At 36.3% G+C, this 16,880-nt stretch overlaps 1 protein-coding gene across 2 annotated transcripts in view; it reads right to left on the bottom strand.

Moving 5' to 3' along the window:
• TBC1D5 (TBC1 domain family member 5) overlaps positions 1–16,880 on the bottom strand; it is a 446,523-nt gene that overhangs the window by 176,362 nt on the left and 253,281 nt on the right. For both annotated transcript variants that reach the window (XM_080917354.1, XM_080917355.1), the window contains exon 10: positions 8,324–8,426. In XM_080917354.1, the coding sequence (XP_080773480.1) occupies positions 8,324–8,426 (103 nt within the window). The remainder of the gene's footprint in view (positions 1–8,323; positions 8,427–16,880) is intronic.

The following is a 16,880-nucleotide window of genomic DNA, read 5'->3' as shown; positions in this document are numbered from 1 at the left end:
TGCCAAAAGACATTCTCACCATGTAAATACGTATTCTACCAATCTCTACCACAAAGATCTCCATGCTATATAGAAAAGCATAAAAGTGGAATGCTACAAAATGAGTTCTGTCTACTTTAAAATTTGATTCTAATTCAACCAGAGCATACATTCTTCTTTAAAATATATGGAGTAGTTATCTTTTAAATAACAAGACAAACAATAAATTGGCATGGTAGACAACCTTGCACCTGTCAGTTGCTTCAAGATCTGTACTCATAAATATGAATTTCACTTATGCAAATTATAATCATGAGCTACAGTATAAAGATCTGCACTAAGGGCAATGAAGAACTGTAGACCTAAGAAATTACACCCAATGTTTTCATTATATAATGGCTCCAAATTAGAACGCCTGTAGATTTAGGAAGAGCTGAAGTCAGCTAGCTAGGAACGTTGGATAATAGAAACAATCTTTAGCAAGCATGACAGAAAATGAAGTTTTCAATATAATTTTAAACATGTTTAAAAAGAAACGTGACATTTCTCTTTGCACTTCAACAAGGTTAGAATATTTTTTTCTTATACTGGTGTTCAACAGTGGATATAGACAGACAAACAAATAGACACACATATACAAAATGTTAGTTGATATTTTTTCTTTAAAACATTAATCTTATGCACTATTTATACCTTTAATGGGAAAGTAAGTAGCTTGTTACATTATTGACTAGTCTCATTAATACAGATTTTAATTTTTAAGGATAAAATGTCATACTTTAGCATGTAAAAATAGGTTAGAATTTTTCTAGCCACTTAAACAGCATGGGAACCACTCCAAAATCAAAATGAGATGTGGCTTAAGAGAGAAGGGAAAAGAAGAGAGGTGAAAATAATATAAATACAGTTGATATTCATGTATAACTTTCTCACAGAATTTAATTACAAAGAGCCCTCATCTACTTTACTTAATATACAAAGTTTCACAGAAGCAAAGCAAAATGAGAATGAGGTCAGGCAGACATGATGGGGTGATGCTGAGACAACTGCCAAAGTTCAAAACTACAATAGGTATCAGTATGGTAACCATTTTGCCAATTTCTAACAGTTCGATAGTCTGATATACATCATCCAGGTTGATGCACCACTGCAGAATACAGAAATAATTTCACATCTTCATTCATATATGTAAGTTTTAAAAATCTTAAAACCAAGTTGTTCCAGTGCTTTATTTAACTGTTAGTGAGACTGAACTAAGAATATTTTGTTAGTCATTTTATTTATTCTTAGTAAAGCAAGCACACATCATGTGTGTGTGATTGTGTGATGTGATCCTCTTTTTCATGCACATACGTTCTTGTGTGGAGGCCTGAAGTTCACATGAGTAATCTATCTTAATTGCTCTTCCACCTTATTGAGGGAGGACCTCTCAATTAAATCAGGCATTGAAGATAGAGCTAGTCACATTAGCCAGGCTGTACTGGGGATCCCTACCTTAGGATTTCAAGGCTGGGATAGAGGCAAGCCTCCCCACTCATCCACTATCAGCATGTTGTAATGAGCCATCCCCATGTCTTACCTAGTGAAGTATGTGTGACACTTCTTTAACCAATTAAACATATTAAGCCTATTTGATTTTTTATTAACTGTTACAAATATTTCCCATGTTTATTTTTCTTTAATATTCTAATATACCCTATCACACTGAAGTTAATATCATCACAATAAACCATCTTTTCAGTATTTTGTTTGTTTCATACTCAGAGAGACTTCTCTGGGCGTAAAGATTAAGTAAGGAGAAGGCTTCCTTTATTTCAGCTCTTTCTTCATTCATTTCACAATACATTCATTTTTGTCAGAAAAGAGGAATATAATGATTTATTTCTAAATCATTAAACTTTTATTTAATAAATACTCCATTTTCAATCATATCATAAGGAAAATACCTAAGTTTACCCACACAGACTGAAATGACATCTTTATTATAAATTAAATGTTTATCCTATATATTTTTCCATTGGTGGGTTAGGTTGGTTTTGTCTATAAGACATAAGTCTAGATATAACCTGGAAAGAGCAACTCCTAAGGTGAGAAAATGCCTCCAAAAGACTGGGCTATGGACAAGTTTGTAAATCATTTTCTTGATTAACTACTGATGTGAAAGGGCCCCAACCAATATGGGTGTTGATACCACTATGCTGGTGGGTTCTGGATTTAAAGCAGGTGAGTAAGCCCTGAGGAGCTATCTAGGAAGCAGCAATCACCCAGACTTTATGCATCAGGCCCTACCTCCAAGTTCTTACTTTGGGTTCCTGCCAGATTCATATGTAGCAGAGGATGGCCTTATCTGACATCAATGGGAGGGAGGGAGGCTTGATGTCCCAGCACAGGGGGATGCTAGAGGGGTAGGTTGGAGTGGGTGAATAAGTGAAGGAGCACTCTCATAGTGGGAAAGGGGATGGGATGAGGGTGGTGGTGGAGGGGTAACTGGGAAGGGGAATATCATTTGAAATGTAAAGAAATAAAATAATTAATAAAAAAGAATACAACATGTAATGAGTAAATCACAGAAGTAGACAGGCTCCAACAGGGGAATAGATTAGGAGAAAAAAGACCTCTAGTGAGTGAGATAAGAGGAGTTAGGTGTTATAAAAAGGGAAATGAAAAGAAAAAAGAAAAAACAAACAAACAAACAAACAAACAAAAAAAACCAGGTATGGTACTTTAAATGGGTAAGGGGGAGTAGGTAGGCCAGGGGCATAGGGATGTGAGATATATAACACTATGAATATTTGAAAAAAACCATAGAGAAACACATATCTTATAAGCTTACACAAAGTTAATATATAATTGTGTGTGTGTGTGTGTGTGTGTGTGTGTGTGTGTGTGTGTGTGTGTGTGTGTGAGGGGGTATAAGGAGTTATACCACATGGGTGATAATAATGTCTTCCCCAAGATTATATGACAGAAAACTACAGTGGCAAGTATGCAAATTTTCCTTTCAAGTTGTTGTCAGGTGAGTGAAAGAGACTGTCCAAAGAGCATACACTATTGCTATTGCTCATAGCTGCCTCTCAGAACTTGAATGTAAGTCCTTAATGCTTAAAACATTAAGCACCATGGACAGAGGACCTGGGGACTTGAGCCTGTAATGACTCACTGTCACAGTATTGGAAGGGACAAGCTGTGAAGTGAGAAAAACAATCTATAGTTTTCCCAAGATTTGAGGTTGCAAACTATAATAATACACTTTGGCAAGATATCCCCAAAGATTGAGCAGTGTCAGTTGTATCTTGGAGATCAGCAACTCTCATCCAATTGGACGTTATGCCCCTCAATAGGAGGGTACTCATACCTTTTACTGGAAACCTAGCCAACCAACTGTGGTGGGAGTGGTCACAGACCCTACTTGTTCCCTTTCCCTAAACCAATATAATTTTCGTTGAATTCATGTGTATCCTTATAATCAAAGGCAAGTTTAATAAAGATCCAGCATCAAGAAAGCTTCAGTTTGCATTTCTGAGTTAAGTTCAGGGATTCTCCCCTGATCAAACATCAGAGACTAAATGACTGGCACTGGACAAATGCATTTGGTACATCAATGATGCCAGCCTGACATCCAAGGCTTGGCTAACACTAGGAAACATGGGTGGGAAGAATGCTAGAGCTGGAGGATATGTTGCCTGATGGTGAGTATCTCTGGACCTAACAAGGATGATGCACTCATGAAATCTCAATAATATGGTTGCCTAAGCGAGGCACGCATAATCAAAATATCACTTGACATGCTGATGTGTGCAGAGGACTTTACAATCTCACTACCTACAGATGAGAAGCCACAGGCAATCGACAAGAGGAAAAGAGAAACAGATTTCTGTAAGAATGAATCTCTTTATAGTTTATCCAGTTTCAAATAGTCAACCATAGACCTACAGACATAAGAGCAACATTGAAAAAGCCCTTTATATAGTATATATATGAGCCTGCTCATGTGTGTGTGTGCATGCGTGTGTGTGTGTGTGTGTGTGTGTGTGTATGTATGTGTGTAACAAGAACAGATCATAGATTTGAAAGGAGTGAGGGACACAAGAAGATTTGGATAAAGGAGGCAAGAGGTGCAAATGATGTAAATATAGTACGCATGTACAAAATTCTCAAAATATGAAAAAATTTAATTAAAAAAGAAATTACTTTTATATATTTTGTATTTCTTATTTAAGTATTTAAAGTATTTTATTTATTCTTATTTAAGTATTGGTGACAGTTTGTTTTTTTTTTTTTTGGCACTCCTCTCTCTAAATGTCTCAATTGTTCAAATATCATTTGTCATTTGCTTACCATAGTGACAACTGCCAAATGTGTTGGGATTCAATAATTAACAAAGTGGGCTGCTCCCCAACTTCTCAGGAGCTTGGTTAACTATCAAAAGATACACATTTAAAAGATGAGCATTTGGATGTTTACGGTATACACAAATATTTGCGTACATGAAGATCTACTCCGTCCTCTATATCCAGGCTCCACACCTGCGGCCTCAACACCTAACGGGCCGAGAGCAGTACCAAAATGGGAGGGCGAGGAGATGGGGCAGGCAGCAAAGTTCTTCTTGTGCAAGCATGACGACCAGAGTTGGACCTTCAGCACGTATGTAAAAACCTCTATGCTGTTGCATGCATATATAATACCTCCTCAAGGGACAGAGACACAGGAGGACACTGGAGGTATGCGTGGTGGTCAATATAGCTCCAGGTTCAATGAAAGTTCTTGTCTCAAAGCATACATAGAGATTAATTGAGATTAATCATCTGTGTGAGCTTCTGAACCATTCCCTCTCCAAAATGTGGAACATGTACACACAGAGCATAAAATAATTAAACAGATTTTCATTTATATACACAAAACAGGAGAAAATCATCTAAACTAAACCTGCTTATCATTTTTCTCTAAGCAATATAATTTAATAATTCTTTACATAAACACTTATGCTATATTAGTTATTTCAAGTAATATAAAGAAGTCTTTGAGTATATGAAAGAATTTATGTAGGTCATGTTCAAATATTGTAACTCTTCAAATAAGAGACGGGCATCAGTGGACTTTGTAATACACATGATGACTTAGAATCATTTCTCTAAGGACATTATTAGATGATTTTATAGGAAACCTTACATCCTTTGAGAGGCCAAGCATAATTATATGTATGTGTATATTATATGTATATATATGTGTGTGTATATATATTATGGTATAATATACATATATGTATATATTGAATGAATGATATGCCATTATTATGTTTATATATTATAAAGTTGAGCCATGACATTTACAACGCTATTAGTAAATCATACCTCAAATTAATAAATAAAGGTACATGAAAATATTTTATAATTGTATCATTTTATGCTTAAAAGTGTTTTAGTTGCATGCACATTTGTGTGCAAATTGTGTGGCTGGTACCCATGGAAGCCTGAAAAGAGTAGGAGCTGTGGATGACTGTGAGCTAATTGGTCACCGTGGGCTCTGTACACAGGTTCATGCCCTCTGGGAGAACATCAGTGCTGTCAGGAGCTAAGCCTTCTCTCTAAGCCTTTAGTTCTATAAAACTCTCAGTGAGTTTCTCAAATACCTGAGGAGAAATTATTAAGATTTACTTTATTTTATGGATGTAAATGATTTGCCTGCATATATGTTTGTTCATCATGTGCAGTGTCCACAAAAGCCAGAAAAGGGCACAAGATCTCATGGAACTGGGAGTTATAAACAGTTATTAGCATCCACATAGACCTGCCCCCCAGGTCTCCTGCAAGAGCATTGAATGCTGTTAGCTACTGAGACATCTCACTAGCTAGAAAAACAATTATTAGGTTTGCCCTCAATTTTAGACTAGTAAAACATGCTTAATAATAGTAAGTGGTTAAAGGACACAGCTCAGTGATAAGAGTTTTTGACACATAACACACAAGGGCCTGGCTTCAATAAGAAAATGAAAAACAAAATCAGATAAAAGCAAGTGAAAATGACAAGTGTATACACAACTTTTGAAGAGAAGCATTCATCAAGTGTAATCACAATCCAACTTGCTCTAAATTTGAGAAAACACAGTATTCTTAAATGTGGACTATGATATCCCCACCTCACTGCAGCCTTTCTGCCCAGCTAAAGCCTCCTTCCTGCATTCTCTGCAGTAGTCTGTGCTCCAACCCATGCCTGTACACGCAAAGGTAACAAAGTTTTCTTCAACAGCCTGTAGGCTCACAAAATTGAACCTGTTCTTTTATCTGCCTGTGTTCATTTAGCCCACCAAGCAGTCTTTATTAAAGCTGCGACATTAGGCAGTCAAAGTTCATTAATACCATTTATATAATCTCTGCAATTTCAATTAACTCAGCAAGACATTCTCCTACATGATAACAGTCTCATTAATTCAATAAAATCCCATAACTATTAACAATATGGTCGATGTTAAACGGGGTGTCACCTAGTACAAAATAATAGCTTTAACAGCTTGTGATGGAACTGAAGGTTTTCTTCCTTTAAATCTGATACGATTAAACATTCAGTCCTTCTACAGCAGGTATTATTTCTCTGTAAGAAAAAAAAAAAACTATGGAACTTAACATGTAGACGGGATAACGAAGTCTTCTAAAGTGAGACCCAAGTAGAACATCATTTCTGTTCAGTAATTTATAGGTTTATTTTAACTTATCTAATGTAATCTTCCCTCTTCCTTTCTAGTCTTCCATATATTATAGTCGTCCACACACATTAAATGATGGAGCATGGTGTTATGTTATTTTCTCTGTGCTGGGACTTGTTTCCATTATTAAAGACTTCATTGATTTGGTTTTGTCTTTTCCTAAAGAGAATTGAAGAAAGAGATTCAAGAAGACACTAGAGGCTGGAGAGACTTGCTGACTATGGTCATAAGCTGGTGGAACTCCTAATGTAAAAATGTCTTTCCTTCCCAGTATAATTTATCTTTATCAAAATGCCCATGTTGTTATTTGCATAAATAGAAACAAATCATAAAATTTTTATAAAAGTATAAAACACACTACATAGGCAAAGCACTTCTAAGTAAAAGTAATGTAGGACAAGGTTCTATTTTAGATTTAAAGCTGTAGTCTGGAGTTACAGTAAATAAAAGCAACAGGATATGGGACAGACAGGGACCAAAGGTGAGTGCTGTGACCGGGCAGTCACTGCATCCCAGTGCTCATCTCCTGGGATCGAAATGTGCACCGACTATGGCAAGTTACAATGGGATACGTATCTCGGGTTATTACTCGGATCACACATAATTCAGAAAGAAGAAACATGTATTTAAACTTTGCTCATTGAAAAACATGCTATTATTTCCTATTTGTTCATCTGTTGCTTTAGTACTTTAAAACATTTATAGTTTTAATACAGTTTCTCTACTTTTTTATCGAATTTGTCTGCAGACATTTGAATGAGATGTATATTTTCAAGTCTGAACAGCCATTGATAGGCTGTAATATGGGCATGTGGCATAAAGCAGGCTGTGTGTCAACGATGACGTAAGCATCGAGCTTGTGATGTGCTCTGCGTCTGGTTGCTGAAACTTAGACACAAAAGACATACACAGCAGTATCAAACACAGAACTTTCCACACATGTCATCTGGCTTAAGAACTTAGTAGAATTTATTTCAAGGTGAATATTGTCTTTTTTTCAGAGTTATCTTGTTTTATTAAGCTAGAATCTAGTAGTCATCAACTAGATATAACTTTTGATTATCTTGAATTTAGTTTGAATTTTTATATATCCCTGGAAAAATAAAGTTCCAACTATATCCATTTTTAGTTTAACATAATAAACTTAAATGTGAATTTTATATGCATTTATATGTTAAATAATTTACATTTTCAAAATTGCAATATTTGTTTATTAATGACTTGAGTTTAAGTACAAACTTTAAAACTAAAGAACCTTCTTGGAGTTCTACTACAGGAATTATTCAGAGGGACTGAACACTGGATTAGTTACTTGTCACAAGACATAATATGTGCTGCACTTAACAACAATATTAACCATGACTTTAAAAAGCTTTATTAATAATCTAGCTTCAAAGATGCTACTTACATATGAACCCCATAAGTTTACTGGGAAAACTAAACACCTGACAGGAGAAAGTCTATAACTGGGAGGCAGGTGGAGGTGGGGTGGGTGGCTTCACTGTGCAAGCTCTTTACCTGGGTTATTATTTAACATTGTAACGTCGCTCTGAATACAATAAAGGTTGCGCTGTTGTCCTATAATCTCTCAAGATGCATGGGTATTCCAAGTCAATGAGATCACCTGTAAAGCATTTTCATTACCTGTTTATAAAGCAATTGTTCATTTTCTCTAGCATAACAGAACAGAACATCTGTAAGAATTTTTCTCACGTTTTCTTGTTGAAAAAACTGCATTTCAGGAAACCTGAAAAACAATATTGAACCCAATTAATAGACCCAGAAATATACCCAGATTCTCATCTCTAAAAGATTTCAAAGTCTGCAGAACGTCTCACTGCTGCCCTGATAAGTACACAGCTTGTGTTGTGGATAGGTTTAAAAAGTGGTGAAAAAGGACAAGAAAAATCACTAAGTCCCTCAGGCACATGCCATCCTTCAACACTAAACATTTCAATTTGTTTCATGTACTTCAATAATTTTGTGTAGAGATTACAATGGTGTTAGAAATAAATGACACACAGCCAACCTGTTTGCATTTAGCCTGCTTGTGGGGGTTGTTTGTTTCAGACAGGCTGGTTTCATTAAATAGCCCAATCTTGTGTAAACATGGTAATCCTCCCACCTCCATTTCCTGAGTATGAAGACTACATGTGCACGCCCCCACAGCCAGAAACCTCATTGGTTGTTTGAAAATAGACTATGCCTTTGTATATAAGTAATGAACTTTAAAAAATAATCATTGTTACTATTTTTCTTTGTATCAGGATTTCAACTGCACACAACACTGTTAGTTTCATCTGCTTAAACTGCAAAATTAAAGTAAGCATGTCTTAACTAAATGTCTGTACAAAACATTCGACAGGGTGCTCTGGCGGACTATGAGATAGACAAAGGCAGACATTCTGCTGGAAGAGAGCTCAGTTCCCTATGATGTAATGGTATACCACACAGGGGACCCAGCAATGACAAACAATGTGAGGGCTGGAGGCACCTCAGCTAGAAGCAACTGGATTCAGTCATGTAAGGTTTAAGCAACAATTTGTGAAGAAGATGAGCATGATCATGAGTGTGAAGGCGATCAAAGGCGAGTCAGTGGATCAAAGGTGGCCACTGGAAAGGAAAGAACAAAGAAGAGGTGTTTGAACTGGCGGCAGATGGAGAAAGATAAATACTGAACTTTAAACTCAGTAACACAGCTCAGGGTTAATAAAAAATTGCACTTTTTTTTTTTAAATTAGGGAAGTGATAAAGACTGTAGGCAGGAGTAAGACTGAAAAAAGAATGTTTATAGGAAGGAGATTATGCAGAACGGGGTGGGGGGGGGATAAAAACCTCACAATTCTAAGTAGAAAGGTCTGTGTTCAAACTCATGTTGCACATTTTCTAGATAAGGCAATGAAGGCATAAAACTTCACCTACTGAGGCAGGAGCAGTAAAATTCTTGCACATGGTGTCACTAACAGATTTAAAAAAAGACTATTAATGTTCGAATAAAGACACTTCAGTTGATAAAGAATTGGAGAGGAGGGAGACTACTTAGAGCAAGGAATAACAGGACATTGCTGCCAATTCTAGAGCACAGGTGCACAGCCCATTGCTCCTACCTGGAGCATGGACGCAGAGGGAACTGCCTAAAATCAGCAAGGTTTGAAAGACTCTTTAGTTGAGTCGTTTAAGTATAACATCTGATGTACTCCATGTTACTGTAACTTACTGCTTTCTCTTTCTGAGACCTTAGCTGTACTGTGTTTCTTATTTATCTGGTGTTGGCACACAGTTCCTCTAAGTCCAAGCTATTCTTAAACTTGAACTAAGTTAGGTATCAATAAAGAATACATTTTCAAATCCTATTTAATCTTCTATACTTAAGGCAATTTACTCAGAGTTTAAATGACTTTTGCTTAAAATTCCCTTTGATGTGCAGATATCCTAGACTCAGGTTTTCATGTTCTTCCTTAGCAGAGAGGAAGACTCTTTGGGACTCAGAAAACAACGTAAGAATCTGAGCAAGGTGAATTCTCATCTGTGAATGACCCTCACTCTGACAACTCTCCAGATACCCCAGCTCCTTATTTGAGCATCAGACAGCAGTCATGGTAAAGGGTCAATATACAATCAACAGAGGACATTGCTATTCTTAGGAAAACTTAGCCTTAGAAGACAGTATTTTTGTGTGAGAAAATTTCTGTGCCTTTTCCTAATTACCTCACTTAAACTTATTTCCATTGTTAATAGGGTACAGAAACAAAATTTGAATCAGTTGGGTCAATAATTTTATGTTCTCCTTTTCTGATCTATTACTTAGAAAAATGTTCTAAGACAAAAAATAAATACTGTTTGGGTGTTGCAATACAATGATCTTGGAAAAACAATGAAAACTGTTATATTCAGTTTGCCTCATATGTCTATGAATTATGTATATAGTAAGTGTTTGCAATCTAAATATGAAAAATTAAATTACATTGTACACAATTCATGGTTTCATTTAAAGGCATACTAATCACTTGGGAGATTACAAATGAGAGAGCCACAAGAACTGAAATTCATCTAGATAATTTAAATTGTTCGTTTTCAGTAAACATCAGTCAAGTGAAGATGTCAGCGAGGCAGCAGCATGTTACTCCAGCGCACATCCACACTCTACTTTCTTGTGCTTAAGGGCCCACTCGAACTGTTACTATACATGGAAGTATGATTTGGGAAGTGTGATTTGCACTTTGAATTCTGTTGAGCTTTAAGTAACTGAGGAAGAAATATATAGGGGAATTCTGAAAATGAAACACAAGATTGTGCTCTTTCATAAGTTAGAAAAAGAACTATTTATTTACAGAAAGTTTAACTGGAGAAATCCAGAAATTACCCAGTCTAACTCTAATTAGTTAGCAATGAAACTAAAGCTGGAGAAGTTAGTAAGTTAGTAAGAGAAGTTAGTACCAGTGTAAGTGGGCAGGAAACAGAGTAGCAGTACTAGGTCAGTTCATCTCTATAAATACAAGTACATCTGAGGAATGCTTATCTTGGAAAAATGACATGATCCAAGAATCACGAAGGCCTAAGCTCAGAATGTTGATTGGTACAGTGGTGCAATAATACAAACCCAAAGATATTATGTTATAGGAACAGATATAGGAGAAAAGAAAGCTCAGAATAGCACTTCTAAGAATAGCTATTATCTTCCTTGGTGATGTGTAAGATTCAGAACAAACTTCAGCTGTTTGCTCCTAAGAATTCCAGGCAACTTTGTTTTGTTTTTAGACACCCATGTATGGATCTGACTGGATACAGTATTTTCAAAACTAGTGCAGTTTAGTTATGATTAAAAAGGCAAATCTGAATTTAAATCATTAAAAGACATAAAACAGAGACAAAATTGACCACAGTGTAAAATTCAGAAGCACAAACAATAACTATAACATAATGCAGAATCACAAATAATGACAACTTCATGCAGGAAAAGGACAAGAGCAGATTCAAAGAAGGTGTGACTGGGAAAAACACTCATATCAAGACTTCCAAAGTTCCCGACTGAGCCAAAACAAAACACCAAGTAGGAAAATAAGAGGGAGAAAGTCACAATACAATGAGGGAGTACAGACAAAGCTAAGTATTATATTACTGAAAAAAACCAGAGTCCAAGGAAAGTTACTTTTATTTAGCTAGGGAATGACAATAGAATTAGAAGATACTTTAATAATTGTACTTTTTGTATGATTAACGTAATCATCATTTTAAACAGCCGTCACTTATGACAGAAATAAAATATTATATTTAGCCACAATATAAACCAAATAAATAAGATAATCCTAGGCAAACAGAAGAAAACTACATTTATCATACCATATGTTGTAGATGACTATACTACAAAGCAACAATAGTTAAAGGAGTATGACATCAGTATAAAAGAAGACACATCAGTCAACAGGAGACAGCACTGTCTTTTGGCCTTTGACAATGACACAAAAATATACAAAGGGAAATGAAATAATCTCTTAAAGGAAGAGTGTTGGAAACATTGGATATCTACAGGGAAAAGATTAAAATTGGGCCATTAGAAAAAAAAAAACCCAAAAACCTATAAAATTGACTAAATTTTAATATAAACTCAAAAAAAAAAAAAAACTATTAGAAGAAAATGTAGAAGAAAAGTTACATTGGCCTGGGCAATGACTCCCCTTTTTAAATTTGACTCTTAAAGTGCTGAAAAGAAATCTAATTAAGAATGACTTGGTTTCACAATAATCAGATAAACACCAGTAAGTACATGGAACTTGTGTGGAAGTCTTACAGTTCCATTTTAAAGCATTACACAAAAATTAAAGATTCTGCACAACAACAACAACAACAACAAAACAAGACACTTAAGAGACAACTGACTAGAGTGGAGAAAATATATGAAAGCCATAAATTTAATAAAAATTGCTCTAATAGACAAAAGAGCAGAATAAAGCTTTCTGTGAAGAAGATACATAGCAGATAGCAGACATATGAAGTACTCTATATAATTAGAGATTTATAATCAGTAAGATATCAATCTGACAGAATAAATATTCTCAAAAACAAAAATATGAAGCATTATTGATAACAGGCCAAGAATGGAACTCTGAACTATTGTTTGATGGTGATATATAAAAATATCATCAATATAGAAAATGGTATAAAAATTTTCAAGACAAAGTAATAATAGAATTTCCATTTCTTCACACTGACTTTAAGATTTAATATATTGACAAAATATCTATGCTCCTAGTTCCATTGTGGCACACAAAAAATTTTGCCAATATATCATGTCAAACTAAACTTATATAAATGGATAAGAGGTTGAGAACAAATGTATATACAATGACATCCTGTTCAGCATTAAAACAGTAAGAAATTCTATTACTTGTAAATTCATAGATGAAAGCAGAAAACATGTTAATTAAGTTATAAATGAAAGGCAAAATCTATATGTTCTTAATTATATGTACAATCTAAAATAATACAAATCAAAGAAGCATAGAGTTAAGGGCTGGAGAAGTAGTTTAGTAGTAGATCTGTATACTAAAATATATTCACCTTTAAAAAATATAATTAAAAAAAATGTGTGTGTGTGTGTGTTTGTGTGTGTCTGTGTGTGTATGTAGTCATGTATACGTGAGTGTTGGTACCCACGGAGGAAATACACATGGGATTCCCTGGAGTCATAGGATGCTGTGAAGAAGCTGGTGTTGTGGGTGCTAGGAATTGAACTCAGGTCCACTAAAAGAATAACTTGTGCTTTGAATGGCTTAACCATCTCTCCAGTACTGAGTGTTCAAAAATTTTTCCCTTTTTTATAGGATATTTTATGTATTTATATTTTAAGTGCTATCCCCTTTGTAGGTTCCTCCCTCTCCTATTCTTCATCCTGCTTCTTTGAGGATGTTCCCACTCCTAGCTACCCACTTCCACCTCACCATCCTGGTATTCCTCTACACTTAACTGGGACAAAAGCCTTTACAGGACCAAGGGCTTCTCCTCTTATTGATGCCAGACAATAAAATCCTCTGCTACATATGCAGCTGGAGCAATGGGTCCCTCCATATGTACTCATTGGTTAGTGGTGTAGTCCCTGGGAACTCTAGAGAGTCTGGTTGGTTGATATTATTGTTCTTCCTATGGAGTGCAAACCCCTTCAGCTATTTTAGTCCATTTTCTAACTCCTCCATTGGAATCCCTGTGCTCAGTCCGATTGTTAGCTGTACAAATCCTCATCTATATCAGTAAGGATCTGCCAGAGCCTCTCAGGAGACATTCATATAAGGCTCCTGTCAGCAAGAACTTCTTGGCATCAGCCATAGTGACTGGGTTTGGTGGCTGCATATGGGATGGATCCCCAGGTAGAACAGAAAGTCCATCCAGTGCTCAAATTCTTAAGCTGCATATCCTCACACAAATGAAAGTGAACAGAACACCAATGGCTTATGCTTATAAGATAAAGAATCAACAAATGTGACCTCATGAAATTGGAAAGCTTTTTTAAATTCAAAGGACACTGTCAAAAGGATAAAATGGCAACCAACAGACTGGTAAAAGATCTTTACTAATCATACATCTGATAGAGGGCTAGTACCCAATATTTACAAAGAACTCAAGAAGTTAGACTCTAGAGAATCAAATAATCCTATTGAAAATGGGGTACAGAGCTAAACAAAGAAATCTCAACTGAAAAATATCAAATGGCCAAGAAGCACCTAAAGAAATGTTCAGCATCCCTAGTCATCAGGGAAATGTAAATCAAAACATCCAGGAGATTCCATTTCACACCAGTCAGAATGGCTAAGATAAAAAACTCAGGTGACAGTTGTTGATGGGGAGGATTTGGAGAAAGAGGAACACTCCTCCAATGTTGGTGGGGTTGTAAGCTGGTACAACTACTCTGGAAATCAGTCTAGAGGTTCATCATAATATTGGACATAATACTACCTGAGAACCCAGCTATACAACTCCTGGGCATATACCCAAAAGAAGCTACAACATATAACAAGGACACTAGTTCCATCATGTTATAAATAAGCAGTCTTATAAATAAATAAAGAACCCAGATGGTCTTCAACACAGAAATGGATACAGAAATTGTGGTACATTTACACAATGGAGCACTATTCAGCTATTAAAACGAGTTCATGAAATCCCTAGGCAAATGTATGGAACTTGAAGCTATCATCCTGAGTGAGGTAACCCAGTGACAAAAGAGTACATACTCATGGTATGTACTCACTGATAAATGCATAAATACTAGATCAAAAAGCTTGGAATATCCAAGAAACAATTCGCAGAAATCATGAAGCTCAAAGAGAAGGAAGGCCAGAAGGTGGATGCCTCAGTCCTTCTTAGAGGGGAGAACAAAACACTCATGGGAGGTAATAATGAGAAGGGAGGTAATAATGGGACAAGTAGAGGACAGGGATTAGAGAAAAGATCATCCAAAGACTGTTTCACCTGGGGATCCATCCCATATGCGGCCACTAAATCCATGTACTATTGCTGATGCCAAGTAGTGCTTACTGGCAGGAACCTGATATGGATGCCTCCTTAGAGGCTCTGCCATAACCATACTGGTACAGAGGAGGATGCTTGCAGCTAACCATCAGACTGAATATGGGAACCCCAATGAAGGAGCTAGAGAAAGGACTGAAGAAGCCAAAGGGTCTGTAACCCCATGGGAAGAACAAAATTATTAACTAAACCCACCACAGCTCCCAGGGATTAAAATACCACCCAATGAGTTCACATGGAGAGACTCATGGCTCCAGGTGCATATGCAGCAGAGGATAGTATTCTCTGGTATTAATGAGAGGAGAGGACTTTGATCCACTGAAGGTTCGTTTTTCCAGTGTAGGGCAATGCCAAGGTGCTGAGGTGGAAGAGGGAGTTTGGGAGATGGAGCACCTTCATGGAGTAATGGGAGGGGGAGGGGAGATGGTATTGGCAGAATGGGGATAACACCTGAAATGTAAATACAGAGAATATCCAATTTAAAAAAAGAGGAAAAAAGTGAACCACAAAGAAATGGGAAAAGTAAAATATTTTTGAATGTGATTTCAAAAGCTAATTCAAAATAAAAACAATAGTGAACTGAAAGTGTTTCTGGCAATACTTGGCATTGCACTGGAAGATTTCACTGTAGAAATATCTAAACTATCTTAACTCAGTAATTTTCAGACAACAAAGAGAAAGAAAGAAAGGAAGGAAGAAAGCAAAGAAGGAAGGAAGGAAGGAAGAAAGGGAAGAAGGAAGGAAGAAAGGAAAGAAGGAAGGAAGAGGGGTTAAAAGGACAGAGTGAAACAATGAAGGGCCTTGTGACTGAATTATGGTACATAATTAGGTAATTAGAAGTATTAAAACAGGCAAAGCATTGGGCCCAGATGAATTAGTGAAGATGCAAGTATTCAGTAAGATGCCCCAGGGGGAAAATATCAAGCCCCCGGTAAAAGCTTATAGACATACAGCAGGACAAAGAAGCACAAACAGACTTGAAGAAAAAATAAATGATGTTATATTCATATTTTAAAAGCAAAATCAAAATAAGCTCTCAATCTAAAGTGCTGATGAAAACTCCCTAATGTAACATTAACCACCAAAATAACTATAACACCTTACTGTGGTTTATTGTTTTAATGAAGAAACACTACAATGTTATGCCAAACTCATATGAAGAACAGTCTAATAGAGGATGAAAGCCATGAGATTGAGGGAGAGTGGAGAAGAACACAGGAGAGGATTTGGAGGGAAGAAACGTAAGAGAGAAAGGTAATCAAAGTAGAAAACAGACAGAAAAGGTCATCAACAAGTCTTGAGGCCAGAAAGCAAGATCCTGTTTGAAACAGTTTGTTGGAAAGCCTTAAGGATTGGAAGCCAGAGGCTCTTAAGGTGAATGTTGGTGAATGAGTAAAAGATTTAAAAGAGGCTGGAAAAAGATAGATCAGCAGACAGTCTGTGAGCAAGGCTTTCAGGGACAATATGGGAACAGTACAGGAAGGAGTAGAAAGAGGACTCCCTATAGCCTAGGACACATACTCTGACAATACTGCAGCCTGTGGTTATACTGAAGAGAAAACACATCTGATAAGTCAGGTGACCTTGCTGAGAAGGATCTAGACAAAGGACAGACAGTGTTATCTCACAGCTCCTGTTTAGGGGAGAGTGAACACAGACAAGGCAGAAGGAGAACTGGGGC

The sequence above is a fragment of the Micromys minutus genome (assembly GCF_963924665.1).
Source record: "Micromys minutus genome assembly, chromosome: 5".
Taxonomy (NCBI): domain Eukaryota; kingdom Metazoa; phylum Chordata; class Mammalia; order Rodentia; family Muridae; genus Micromys; species Micromys minutus.
Note: the sequence above shows the minus strand (reverse complement) of the source record. Positions and strands in the feature narration are given on the sequence as shown.